We start from the raw sequence: 14,129 nt of genomic DNA, 5'->3' as shown, positions 1-14,129 counted from the left end.
GTGTCTTCAAATACCTCCCCAAATTCTTCCACACTCTTCCCTCCAAAAGGTGAACCCCTGCGCCGGGGCTGGACATAGGGACTTCTGTCTAAAGACAGACATGGTGGAAGTGACACTGTGTGACCAGCAATAATGACACAGTGACCGCCACATGCTCTCTTTCGCGTGACTCACTCTGGGGGACACGCCGGCCTGTCCCAAGAACACCAAGTACCCCCACCCAAGTGACAGGTTCAAAGACAGAAGAAATGTTTCTTTTTGAGCTGGACTCGAGCTCTGCTGGTGCGGCAGGACGGTTTCCGTCCTCCTGGAGGGTGGCCAAAGGACTGACAGGCTCTGGGTCAGAAGTCGGAAGGTGCACACAGTTGTCACGAAAACCAAGTGTCAATAAAGACAGCCCCTCCGTGCCACAGACGGGAGCTCCCATCACATCCGCAAGCTAAGACTGGCGTGGGGAGGGAGGACAGGCATGGGGATGTGGGCACGAGAGCTCCACAGAGCAAATCTCCCGGCCAGACGGAGGTCGTGCGGCAGAGCTGAGAGAGTACCCCCCCACACCCCCACTTCCACCATCATGCCCAGCTCCCTGCTGCACGTGCTCCTGGCTTGCCTGTCACCCACAGTGATGTCCAGATGCCCTCGGGCAGGCAGGGGCCACCACACATGCCAAGGGGATCTCGCCCCTTCCTGGGAGCACCCCTGTAGGCAAGCTGGAAAAAAACAGTCCTCCCACAGGCTGTTCATGTCACAACCAGAACACGGACCAACTAAGATGTCTCATGCCTATGTGCACGTGGGGCCCGAGCTGTCACAGGGAGCCCCATGTTCGGAGGCCCCCCCTACTCCGGTTTACTAATCTGCTTTCACAGTCTTGAAATTCTGAGTCATTCTGAATGGGGGGTGGAGTCTGGGAGCCTGACTTTGCGCTGAGCCCCCGAGTCACGTAGCTGGCCCTGCTCGGCACGTGGTGTCTTGCACTCTGAGCGCAGAGGACCCATCGTGGAGCCTGGTTCAAGCCCGAATGCCGACTGCGCAGGTCTGGGGTGTCTCCCTGAGACTCTGCAGGGCCAACGAGCCCCCAGACAGAGTCGCTGCTGCAGACCAGGTGCCACCCTGAGGGGCCAGGGGCCGGATGGCCTAGGGAACCCGAAAAGGAGAGGAAGCTTGGATGGTCTGGGGGAGGGGGAGGGGGAGGGGGAGGGGGAGGGGAGGTACCGACGGCAAACATCGTGGGACACACATGCCAAGGACAAGGACACAGAGGCCGCTGGTCACCGGCTCAAGGGGAAGCATGGAGACATAAGGACGATGCTCCCCTATCACCTGGCCTTGTCCCCAAGGGTGGCCTCTCCCCTCAACACCTCCCTTCCTCCTCCTCCTCCTTCTCTTGGAATTAGCCACGGAGCCACCATGGAACAGAAAGCGAGTCCTGGAGCATCAGGGCTGGAGGACCCTTCTCTCTCCAGCAGCCTGCTGGGGTGGTCATCAGGGGTGAGCACAAGAACTGGGGGCGAGACTTCTCCATTCTGGAAGAGACCCCTCTGCTGATCCATTTGAGGCCTGCAGACACGGGGTTCTCAGGGAGCTGCACCCGGGAAGTCACAGAGAGAGGCTGTGTTTGTTATCAGTCACATGGAGCCCCCCACGTCCCAAATCTGCTTTAATAATCTGCAGAGCAGGGGCTCAGGACAGCGGTGACCGGGACGGCAGGGGGTCCTGCGAGGGGCACTTCCCGGAGGAGGGGACAGTGTGCGAGCAGGAGGACAGGCACACGAAGAGCCTGGGAGGAAGAGGCCCGACGAGCAGGAGGCAGAGAAGGAGCCAGGATGGGGAGGGGAGCGGCCCCCCGAGCCGCACCGGCAGGAACCCGGGGCCTCTTACCTTTGAGGATCTCCTTCTCCACCTGGGAGGGGTCCTGGAGCGGGAGGTCCGTCTTGCGGTAGCTGAGCCGCCCCCTCCACGCGCACTCGTGCCGCTGCCTCTTCAGCTTCAACACCAGCGGGCACCTGGTCACGATTCCTGAGACAGCGCCCCAAACATCCTAAGTTCCCTTGAAAAGGAGGGTTCGCAGGTGCCTTTCCCCTCGCCCCTCTATGGAGCTGCCCCAGAGTCCCCAGAGTCCTTGTCTGAAATTTCGGTCCCTCTCCAGGACCGGGTAGCGATGAAGGCCTGGACTGGGCGGGCACAAACGGGCACAGGTCCGAGGACAGAGGCTTTGGCAGCTTCCCCCGCCCAGGGCCCTGTGCTTTGTGGTCACTGAGCCTCCAGGCCGACCATGGCCACTGTCCCCTCCGTGCTGCTCTGGAAGCCACACCAGCCCGAACTGAGGCTCTGCGTGTCTGAGGGCTCCCCGGGACACCTGGGCTGGAGTCCCACCTCCGGCTTTGGCCGTGGGACTGGCCTTTGTCCAGGTGGCCGCAGACGGCAGAGGTCAGATGGACGTGTGGAGCGGTGAGATCTGTCCCACCCCCTCCCAGCCCCTCACACTTGGGGGTGGAGGGTGTGGGGAGAAGGCAGCTAGAGGCAGGGCAAGAGTCGGGACATCCTAGGGAGGGGGTTCAAGGGCATTCTTTCGGTGCGGTTTGCGTAGCCAGAGCTCAGAAAGCCTGGAACTGCCCTGAGCTTCTTGGGGCTGGGCGCTCCTGTTTCGAAGCCCCGAGCACTACAAGTGTCCTCTCTATTGCTGGCCCTATGAGGGCAGCATCATCTCCTTGCCCAGCCTGGGGACAGGCCCAGAGTCACAAGTACGCCACTGGCACCCAGACCCTCCACCATGCTGCACCTCTCCCCAGAACGCAGGGCCCAGGGCAGAGCAGACAAGCGACTGCTCCAGACCCTTCCTCCCTCCTGCGCCAGGTGCCCGGCAGGGCTGACCGGGACTTCACAGGACACCCTGGAGTCTAGGACTGGGCTGCCAGGGGCCGGGATAGGGTGCAGGCCGAGGTGCCTGGTGTGGCAGCTGCTGGCGGGGGCTGTGCAGGACCTGGGCAGCCCTCTGGGGTCCCCATAACCTCCTCTGTGCCTGGGGGCAGCCCAGCTGAGCCGGTATGGGTAGCCCCCAACCCCTGGGGTGCAGTCGGGTCTGGGCTACGGAAGCACTGGCAGGACAAGGAGCAGGGGGAGGGACCCAGACGCAGCCTCCCCCAACCTGGCCTGGAGGGCGCCCCGTCTCTTCCCTTCCCCCTTTCCTTTATTTTATTCAATCACAAACGTATAGCAGCCTCTTAACTCTACACACATTTAATATATATTTTTTAAAGGAAAACAGTGTGTCTTATCACACTATGATCCTGGCTAATCACTTTTCCAAACATTGAGAAAATTTTCCACACGTCCCCTGAGACTTAGAAATTCAATGTGATTAAAGAAAGGTTTCTGCGCTCTTAACAGAGACTGCTAGAAAAACATGCAAGGTCCTCTGGCCTCAACTGACCCAGGCCCAACGAGAGCTACTGATGTGAAAGGGGGTCAGAAACCTGAGGGCCGTGGGGGACCCTCCCCCCCGCCACCTGCCAGCCCAGGCCACACACGGCAGACTTAAGCCTTCTAGGGCCTGCCTCTGAAGCCCTGGCCCCCCAGGGATGCTTTGCGGCCCACGGGCAGCCCAGCTGGTTGTGCAGCGAAGCTGGGCCAGGGTCCTTACCGCTGCCTCTGGGGAGGGCGACGCCTGACAGAGCCTCCAGCACCGAGCTCTTGCCCGAGCTCTGGTCCCCAATGACGGCGATGGCGGGCAGGGCCAGGTCCTGCTCCACGCCCAGTGCCCGCAGGGAGTCGATGAGGTCGAGGCAGGGGCGCACCTTCTCCTCGTACTGGCTAGCCAGGCTGAGCTCGAGGCCCTGGAAGAGGCAGGATTCCCATCATCATCGGGAATTTGGGGCAGAACGTGTGACGCCACTGATGTTGGGGCGCAGACAGGAGGTGGGAGGGCCTCAGGGAGGTCCTCACGCTCTCTTCCTTCAGAGGCTTTGCTTCTGCTGATGTGGGGCTAGGTGGCTGGGGAGGCGCCTCACTGAGCAGGGAGAAAGCACGCAGGGGTAGGAGTTCCCGGCCAGAGGGAGGAAAGGAGCCAGGCCCTGAGCACCGAGGAGGGGTGGTATGGGGAGTGGGGTGGGTTACCAATGGCGGCAGTGACCATAGCAGCTGCAGGAAATCTCCCCCGGGAGGGAGGGAGACCCCAGCACGTGGAAGAGAAGTCCCAGGCTTGCTGCCCCCAAGATCGGGTGCGTCCCAGGGGCTTGCTGGAGGTGCCTGGGAAACCATAGGGCACCGGCTTTGCTGGTGGGATTGGACCAGACTTGTGGGTTTATGGCCGTGATTGGGGAGCTCACCTCTGGCCAGCAGCTGGAACGCACCCTTCCTGAAATCCCTCTGCATGACTTACCTTTGCCCTCTGTTGGCCCCTGCTTCCTTCTGGCTGCTGAGGGTTCAGTGCCAGTGAGAAGAACTCCTTGGTGAGGGAAACGGTATCCAGCCCTCTGACCTGATGGTTTGGGGGATACATCATGTGTCCTGCTCCCTCACCAGATGGCGGTGGCTGTTGCTGGAAGAAATTCAGTTCTTTTTTTGGTTGCTGTTGAGGAAGAAACATTTTCCGCTTCTGGTATGGCCAAGACCCTTGTGGCTTCGACATTAGTCACTGAGTCAGAACTGGTGGCAGTGCTCTCCGATGCTCAGCACGTCGTCTTCTTAACAAGCTCTGCAAAGACACAGGATGGCAGAGTGGCCCACTGTCCCTGGGCAGTCCCCTCCCAGGCCGGACCTTTGCCAGCCCCTCCTTGCCCAACCCCACACCATTCACCCCTGCATGCAGACCTGGGGGAGACCTCGAGAACAAATCTGCTGGCTTATTTAATCTCCTTAAATAAGGAAATTGTGTTAGTTACATTAACCTCCATGATAGAAACACACAATAAATTACTTCTCAGAGCGCCGAGCTGGAGGAGTTTGCTCTCCCGGTGAGTCAAGGGCTCCCTTTTGTCAAAGAGCAAAGGGCACAATCAGTCTGTGCACCCTTCCTCCTTGGCGGCAAGGAGGCTTGCAAGAGAATCATGGGGAGTCGTAGGGTCATGGGCCTTGCCATGCTCCTTGGCTCCCATCCCCAGAGTCTTATCAGGCCTTATTCTTGTTTTAAGATTTTGCAAGCAAAGGGGGTGCCTGGGTGGCTCAGTCGTTAAGCGTCTGCCTTTGGCCCGGGGCCTGATCCCAGGGTCCTGGGATCGAGCCCTGCTTTGGGCTCCCTACTCTGCTGGGAGCCTGCTTCTTCCTCTCCCACTCCTCCTGCTTGTGTTCCCTCTCTCATTGGCTGTGTTTCTTTCTGTCAAATAAATAAATAAAATCTTCAAAAAAAAAAGATTTTGCAAGCAGAATTAGGGGTCCCCAGGAAAAGAACGATGAGATACAGCTTTCTTGACATAAGAAGGGTCATTGTGGGACCTGGCCATCCGGGGATCTGTGCCTGACCAGCACTACTTGCCCAAAGCACATTTCTTGCAGAACCTCCTGGGATATGTCAAAATTGCAGAAGAACAGAGCCCCGTAGTTAAGGACTTTAGGGGAAGAAAAGAATGTAAGAACGAACAGCCACCATCGGGCCAGGAGATAGCCTGATGGTATCAGGGACAATCAATCAGTGATGAAACTCCCAGGGCTGGTTCAAAAGTAAAGATTGGCCTAACACTTTTTTTTTAATATTTTATTTTTAAGTAATCTCTACACCCAGCGTGGGGCTCGAACTCACAACACTGAGACCAGGAGTCTCATGCTCCAACTACAGAGCCCCCCAGGCACCCCGGGCCAACACGCTCTTGAGTTATCATTGCAAGATCTAAACCCTGTGAGCTCGCAGATTCCAGACCAACTGGACCCAGAGAACTGATGGTGTCGCCCTGGCCAGCCCTGTGGCTTCCATCACCGGGGACCTGGACTCTGTCACTTAAGATGGCTTTTGCCCCAAGCCCACGCTGTGATTGCCACTGCACAAGCCCCGTCATGAATGTGCACGCGCCCTTAGCATAAACCTTTCCCGGTTCTGTGGTTTGAGGAGGCCCAACTTTGGGAAATACCCCCGGTGTTCTTCTTTGGTTGTTCCAAGTACCACCTTCCCTGTCCTATTCCTGGGCTTGGTTGGTTATGCCCTTTGGCTCGCGACCGCCAACAAGAGGCGAACCCAATTTCGGGTAACTGTTTTACAAGCAATTTACAGCAGTGCATGAGAGGGATGGTCTTTAGGGGTCCACACATTCTCTGCCTTTCCTGATGGGAGCTCACGGACCCTGGGAGGAGGGGTTGCAGCCGCAGACATGGAGGTGCCACAGAGGCGCCCCGGGAAGTGAGCGTAGAGAAACACCTGCTCTTGGGATTCGCACACGGCAGGATGGGGCAGCAGGATCCAATCAAGTCAGGAGCACAGAACTGTCTTTGAAAAGATGGGGACCATAAAGGGTGGCGCACAGGACAGGAGCAGACAGGAGGGACAGGAGGAGCGTGTCGGGGGAGAAGCACGGGCAGGGGAAAGATGGCTGGTCCTGCGCCGGGATCACCGGGGCTGCCCCCAGAAAAGGTTTCCTTCCTTCCTTCCTTCCCTCTCATCGGGACTGAAAGCACCAGAGAGGGACCCTGCCGGGCCCCACTCCCAACTAGACCCTGCAGGGGCAACAGGCTGGAATCCGCTTACAGGGGCTGAGCCAGCAACCAGAGGAAGAAGGAGCCCCAAGGGTACGTAAAGGGCGGGACGCAGGGAAGACCGCGGCCGCGCACAGAAGGAGGCAGACCAGAGGTGAGGGCCCCCTGCCCCGAAGGAGGTGTCTTCTGGACTGAGGGACAGTGGATGGGGAAGGGAGGGAGTTGTTTTGCATCGTCCCTGGGCCTCTGCCTGCATCCTTGATCACTTCCAGGGAATCCTCATTGGATGGACGATTTTGCTTGTCTCCTTCTCAGCACAGGACAGAGCAGGGGTGTGGCTGGACCCGAGGACGAGTCAGAAAGCCCAGGCCACAGACAGCACAAGCTCAGAAGGGTAGCCTGAGCTCAGTCCCCAAACCGCCCCCCACAGCCTCTGTCCACCGTCCACCCAGTCCTAGAGCAGCCGGGGGAGAGGGACCCGAGAAACTGACCTCATCCCATCAGGACTGCCTTGCTGCTGGGTTCACGGAGACAGTGCCCCCCCTGTTGAAGGCACCCTGAAGTTGCGACGAGGCTACCTACATCACAGGTAAGCCTCTGAGTGACATGCAGGTGAAGAAAAGGCATTACCCAGAATCGTCAGGCGATGGTTCCCAAACTGTGTGTCAGGGCACCCTGAGGAACCTCAGCAAACTTGCAGGGGGATTTGTGGTGTATTTAAAATTTCTCAGGGGTTCACAGAGACACCTGTTGGACACCACACAACCTCCTGTTGCTGAGTTTTTGGACCTCACAGCAACAATTGATGGATAGGCTATTGGTCAGGGGTGAAGGGGTTAGACTCCCCCTTCCCCCCAAGAATGCACCACTTTGGCTCGCGGATTATCTTGGGCTGAAGGCAACTGAGACCCTGCGGCTCAGAAGAAACTGTGCCCCTCCCTGCACTCCATAGAAGAATCCAAACTGGGGTCTTTCCAGAATAAGGGTGCTCAGCAGAGATACGTTTTATCTATATGTTGGGGCAACCATCTAATCAGCAAACAGCTGCTCTTGTCGCCCCGTGAAGTGCGTCCCTTCCCTCCGAAGTCCCCGACCCCCCGCCCTTCTCCTTTGTTCAGGATGCCATGTGTGCCCGCTGTCGCCTGACCTTCTGGAACGTCCATGCCTGTGGATTCCTTGTACACACGCTGTTAAATTAGATTTTCTCCTATTGATCTGTCTCACGGAGACATGATTCTTAGTCCAGCTACAAGGACATTAAAGGGGCAGGAGTTCTTGCTCCCCCAAAAGGGGGCACCACCAATGAATCACGGAGACACTCAGGGCACCCCAGACATAGAAAGTTTGGGAATCTCCACTATGAGATTGAACCCAGACCGGGGGATACCGAAGCAGGGTGAGGCTACGTGTGCCCAGAGAGGCGAGGAAGGAGTAGGGAGGGGGTGGTGGGAGAGATGGACAGACAGATGGGCTGGGCGGGAAAGGGTCCCTGATGCTGTTCGTGTGCCCTGCGGTCCCGGGAGCCATATGATCTCATTTACAGCATCCTGTGTTTATCGGACATGGGAAGCAAAATTCAGACAGGCTGAACAGCTGGGGTACCATCCCTGCCTCGAAAGCAACAGACTCGGGATTCCAACAGTGGATTATTTTGAGGGGATTATTATTTGAGTGGATTATTATTTGAGGGAACAGTGAAGTTATTCACATTTTGAAAACATGTCACAGGGGCACCTGGGGGGCTCGATTAAGCGTCTGCCTTCGGCTCAGGTCATAATCCGGGGGTCCTGGGATTGAGCGCTGTGGCAGGCTTCCTGCTGGGTGAGGAGCCTACTTCTCCCTCTGCCCCTTTCCTCCCCCTACTGCCTCTCCACCCCCCATTCCCCCCACAACCCCCCCAATGGCCCCTGCCCCCTCCCCATCTCCCCCTCCCCGCCCCCCGTGTCCCCCTCTGCCCCCTGCTCCCCGCCCTCTGCCCCTTACTCATGCTCTCTCTCTGAAATAAATAAAATAAAATAAATCTTAAAAAAAAAAGAAAAGAAAGCACTTCACAGAGGGCTGATGGATTTGGGATCTCAATCTTGAACACCAGCCCCTTGCTCCCCCAGGATCTGTTCCTCCTGCTTTTGATTCTACTGTGTTTGGACTTTCCTCCCTCTCTCTCTCTCTCTCTCTCTCTCTGCCATGCCCCAGGGGAGGCTCAGTAGGTGGGAGGGCCTGGCCCCCAGCGCCCTGCGCCCATCGCCCCTCCCCCCCCCCCCCCCGCTCCCCCCACCTCGCCTCCTGCCCCTGCCCAGGGCCGGTTCTGCGAGGAGCTCCACAGCCACACAGGCTCCGCCTGCAGAGGGGAGAACGCTTCAGTCCCTTTATAATTTGTCCTCCTTGGACCTGGCATCTTGCTGTGCCTTCAAGGTTATTCTAAAATTGCAGCGATCGGGCCAAGTCTGCACGACCACGCAGACAGACCTGTGGGGATAGTTTGCTTCTTTTCATGCTAATCAAGACATTGTGTTCTCCTGAAAGCAGACTCCAATGACAAAAATCCAGTTCACTGAGATTTCATCACAGTTTCCAGGAAAGAGAAAAGAAGGTGTTATTACTCACAGATGCACATCTAAACTTCCCCTCCGTCCTTGGCCGAACCCCAGGGCTCTGTGTGAGCAGGGAGGAGCCCAACCTCCACCCTGGAAAACCTGCTGGAATTTCTTCTGTGTCGTGGGTGACCCTGTGGCCGGGATTCCTTCTTCCTACTGCTGGCACGACCCAGGGAACCACCACAGCTCCCTGAGATGTTCCCCAAATAATGCCAGGTTTGCTGGCAACGACCAGAAGCTGGAAAAGGCGAGGAAGCACCCCCCCTCCACAGTCGGGGAAGGACCCAGCGCTGCTGACACCTGGATCTCAGACCTCCCGCCTCCAGCGCTCCGAGAAGACGAGCTTCCACTGTTTAAGGCGCTGAGCGCGTGGTACTTTGTGTCGGTGGCCGTGAGACACAAACACTCCGTGGTTCATACTAATCTGTTCCCTGAAAAAGCCGCTCTGCTGGGAGGACCTGGCCTCAGTGTCTCTCTCCAAGTAACACTTCGAAGGCGCCATACTACCCTGTGGGCTACAGCAGGGAGTGGCAAATCCTGGCAGGTGCCCTATCCTTCGAGCGCGCTGCTGAGGTGGCCCTGTGCCACCAAAGCCACAAACAGGAAGGCGCCTGAAGCCCAGAGACCAGGCTTTGGGGCTCGACGTCTGACAGCAGTTCCAATGTGTGGGTTTTCTTCCACACCACCCGGCAATTAACAGTTCTTTCACAATCTACCCCAACATAGCGTCCGATGCCGCAGGCTAAGGGCTGGGTCCTGGCAGACCGCTCCGTGCGCACCGCCACCTGCTTCTGACCTGCTGGCTACAGATCGGAGGTCCCAACCACCGGCTGGGGTTCGAATAATTTGCTTGAGCGGCTCCTGGATCTCAGAGAACTCATTAGATTACTGGTTCATTATAAAACAATCTAACTCAGGGGGGCGCCTGGGTGGCACAGCGGTTAAGCCTCTGCCTTCGGCTCAGGGCATGATCCCAGCATTCTGGGATCGAGCCCCACATCAGGCTCCTCCGCTATGAGCCTGCTTCTTCCTCTCCCACTCCCCCTGCTGGTGTTCCCTCTCTCGCTGGCTGTTTTTCTGTCAAATAAATAAATAAAATCTTAAAAAGAAAAAAAAAAAAAGAATCTAACTCAGGAACAGCCAGACGGAAGAGATGCCCAGGGCGAGGTCTGGGGAAGGGGGTGGAGTGCCCGTGCCCTCCAGGGTCCACTCTCCCCACAGTCCCCTGTGCTCACCAGCCTGGAAGCCCTCCAGACCCTCTCCTTCTGGGTTTTTATGGTGGTTTCATCGCACAGACACAATGGATGAAGTAAAGGCCAGTGGAGATTGCTTCAACCTCCAGCTGCTTTCCCTCCCTGGACGTCAGGGGGGCAGGAAAGTTCCAACACTAATCATTGGCCAGCCCTACCCCAGGATGCTTTCCAAAGTCACCTTATTAACATAACAAAAGACAATGCTCTCTCCGTTTGGGAAATCCCAACGGTTTTAGGAGCTTGGAGCCAGGAACAGGATGAAGATCAAATTTTAGATATATATATTTTTTCCTGCTGTTTGTATGGATTGCAAAATGATCAGTGCAATAAATCTAGTCAACATCTGTCTTGATACATGGTTACATTTTTCTTCTGATAAGGGCTTTTAAAATCTACTTTCTAAACAAATTTTAAACATGCAATACAGCGTTATTAACTACATTACTAACCATGGCCATGATGTAATATACAGCAGGTGACGACAGTTGATGTATCCTGTTATAATTCACAAGATCACGGGGGCGCAAAGCTCCCACCCCACCCCCAGACATGTGTGCACCACGGATGCTGAGCGAGGCGTCCCAGAAGCCACCCCTTTTTGGGCACAGGGCTTTTGGTCAGCTTCAGAATGGGGGGGCTGCCCTGTGCTCCAGACCAGCCACCCCCTCTAGAATGCACCCTGGGCGTGCAGGGGACCGGTGCCAACCCAGGGCTTCCCAACTCTAACAGGGAGTAGCTTCAGAAACTTGTCTGTCTCCTGCCTTCTGGCACAAGCCAGTTTCCAAGGAAATCCTTTGAAAAGGCACGTCTGCTGCAGAGAGAAGCGGTGACGCATCCCCTCCCCCACGGCTGCCTGGGGCCACTCTTACCTCTGTGCCTTGGCAGTGCGCACCAGGAGACTCATCCCATCCTTCTTCGCGTCCCTCTTATATGCTGTGGGACTCACTTCCCCTGAGCGGCACTGACAGAAATGAAACCAAATAACCGGCCACGGAAATGAAAGTGAAGCAGCAGCACTCTCCTCCCTCCTCCCGTGACTGACACAGGGGTCCTCAGCCTCCAGCTGCAGCCAGATTGTCCTGGAGGGCTGGGGCACACACGGGGGCTGCTGCCCGAGGCCCGGGTGGGGCCCGAGAATCTGCATTGCAGAGGATGACTTCTCAGGGGGGGCTGGTGGCCACACTTGGAGATCCAGTGACTTAGAGCAGCACGGTCCTAGAGGAAACTCCTCGATGATGGGAATGTTCTGTTCTTTTCTGTCCAATACAGAGGGGCGCCAACGTGGCTCCGGAGCCTCTGGAATGAGGCTAGTGAGCCTGAGGACGTGACCGTCTTACTCGGTTTCATTCTGATTAACTTAGCCCCTCACGGGTGGCTCCCACACCGCCATGCCCGCAGGTCTGTGATTCGAACGCTCTGAGATGTCCCGCTGCAGCATGCCTGAACCACACCTGACCATTGTCATGCTCTCCCCATGTCAAGCACTGCAGACCCAAAGGAGGGAAGTCCGCAGCTTCCCTCAATAACCCATTTGTTGAGTGCACACCCTCGCGCTCCTGGTGGGTCCCGGCCCTGGGAGAGCTCTCCTCCAGGATAGGAAGGGGGCAGAGGCCAGACTGCAGGGCCTCCCAGCTGGGAGCTCAGCCCGGAACCGGCTGACCTTCTGGTCCTCGGTTATGTCCCCTGTAAAGGTGCAGCCATGTGCCCAGAAGTCCTGCAGGTCCCCTGTTCTGTGACTCAGTGGAAGAGTCAGCTATGCCTATCACCAGAGCACAGCTATCGGGGAACCCCAGGAGCCCCCAGGCTGCCAGGGCTGCACAAGAAAAAGGAAGCAGGCCTCAGGCTGATCCTCCCCAAAATCGAAACTAACATTGTATATGACTCATGGAAAAAAAAAATCCCAAGCACTTCTTTGCTCATTCATTTTACTTACTGCCCCTGTGGGCAGGTTTTCCTTTAAAGAAAGAATTTAAAGGCTTAAAAAATGTTTTTAGAACCCTGGCCTTGGCAGGTCTTGGGGAGATAGTCTTCAAGATGTGTGCGCTGAGCCCTTTCCTCCAGAGCGGCAGGCAGGGAGCTGGGCAGCTCATTCGCAGTACGATGCTTTTCTGCTTCACCACCCATGTCTTTTCGAATAGTCCCGGGCCGTGTCTACAGCTGCAGGAAAGGCTCAGTGAAGGCCCTGGAAAAGCCGGACAGAGTGGCTCTATCTTACGTGGGGGCAGCAAGAGCAGCTGGGGGCCTCCATCTGCCATCCAGAGAGCATCCCCTCCAACATGACCCTCATCCCAGTGGCCTCTCCAGGAGGGAGCTGCCGGGATGGGGTCACCACCCACCAGCGGGCCGGGGGGGGGGGCATGCTCATCAAAGTGCAGGGCCAGCTGTCATGTTGCTCTCTGCTCAGCTCCAGGGGGGTGAAGGGATAAGGCTGCACCCCTACCTGGCCTGCCAAGCCTCTGTGGAATGGCAGCCAGTGTGTTCAAAGGGTCGCAGCCCCTGGAGCCAACGTGCACCCACCCTCCAATGGCCCTGTCCTTCCAAGGTGGCATTCTCAACTGTGCCAGTGAGACCATGCAAACTACTCAGATAAATGAGACGGAGGGATCCGTGGAGTCCCGAGGACCGGCAGGGGTTCGAGGGATGTGTGTCTCAGTGGGGCACATAGTAGGACGCACTGTGAGGTCAGAGCCCACTACCTCTTCACTCTCGGGGCCCCATCTCTCCAGCAGGGGTAACAATGGTGCCCTCATCCCAGGATGGGCGCAAGGAGTAGCAGAGGGCCCACAGCAGGTGGGCTGGGCACATGGGACGTCCTGTCAGCCCTCAAGCATGGTGCTGTCCCCAGGGCACCGGCCCCAGGCTGGCCAGTGCCAGTGTGTGAGCTGGGTGGGACAGAGTCTTCTAAGGCGCTGGAGCATCCCAGCTGGCGACACCTGTTCTCCGTCAGGAACAAGCTCCGTTCTCAGTTTTGTGGTGTTCCAAGTCCGAGGGATCTTGGTAATGGAAGGTGGGAGTGGGGGGTGGGAGGGAAGCTCCCCCCTTCAGGGAGGCAGAGGCTTGAGGCCCTGGTGTCCTCCCTGGAAGGGGCAGCTACTTCTAGACTCCGCTGCTGCTGTTGAACCTGCCACAGGGAGGGGCAGGGTCTGCCCTCCTCCGGGGAGGGCCCACCCCTGCTCTGCCCTGGGGATGGGGGCTGGGCCACTAGGATGCTCAGGGCTAGTTGCCCACCTCTGTGTCATTGGCAGCCTTTCCTTTTTTTTTTTTTTTTTTACTAAACTATTTTTTACAGCAGTTGTAGGTTCAAAGCAAAATGGAGAGGAAGTTACAGACATTTCCCATTTCCTGCAGCCCCCGCACGCGCACAGCCTCCCCCACGATGGCCATCCCCACCGGAGTGGTACCTTTGTCCCAGTCCACAAACCTACACTGACGCGTCATCACCCAGAGTCCCCAGTTCGCGTCAAGCACACTCCCGGTGACGTGCGTTCAGAGGGTCTGGACAGGTGCGGGAGGACATGCACCTGCCTTACAGCATGTACGGGTCCTCTGAGCTCCAGCCATCCCCCCTCCTGCCGCCCCCGGTCTGCCCACCACCCCACTGACCACCCTTACACTCTCCAGCTGCCTCGTCCCCATGTCTCCTGGTCAGTCCAGAACCCAG

The 14,129-nt window shown here is 57.4% G+C and overlaps 1 protein-coding gene across 1 annotated transcript in view; it reads right to left on the bottom strand.

Annotated features, from left to right (window-relative positions):
* MX2 (MX dynamin like GTPase 2) overlaps nt 1-11,471 on the bottom strand; it is a 29,012-nt gene extending 17,541 nt beyond the window's left edge. The window contains exons 1-4 of the mRNA XM_045813543.2: nt 11,338-11,471; nt 4,382-4,696; nt 3,644-3,836; nt 1,882-2,019 (exon numbers count right to left, since the gene is read on the bottom strand). Of these exons, the coding sequence (XP_045669499.1) occupies nt 1,882-2,019; nt 3,644-3,836; nt 4,382-4,630 (580 nt within the window). The 5' untranslated portion in view covers nt 4,631-4,696; nt 11,338-11,471. The remainder of the gene's footprint in view (nt 1-1,881; nt 2,020-3,643; nt 3,837-4,381; nt 4,697-11,337) is intronic.
* Nucleotides 11,472-14,129: the final 2,658 nt, after the last annotated feature.

Source organism: Ursus americanus, chromosome 4 (assembly GCF_024610735.1).
Source record: "Ursus americanus isolate L20-20 chromosome 4, mUrsAme1.1.p, whole genome shotgun sequence".
Classification (NCBI taxonomy): domain Eukaryota; kingdom Metazoa; phylum Chordata; class Mammalia; order Carnivora; family Ursidae; genus Ursus; species Ursus americanus.
This window is presented reverse-complemented; position numbering and strand designations above follow the sequence as displayed.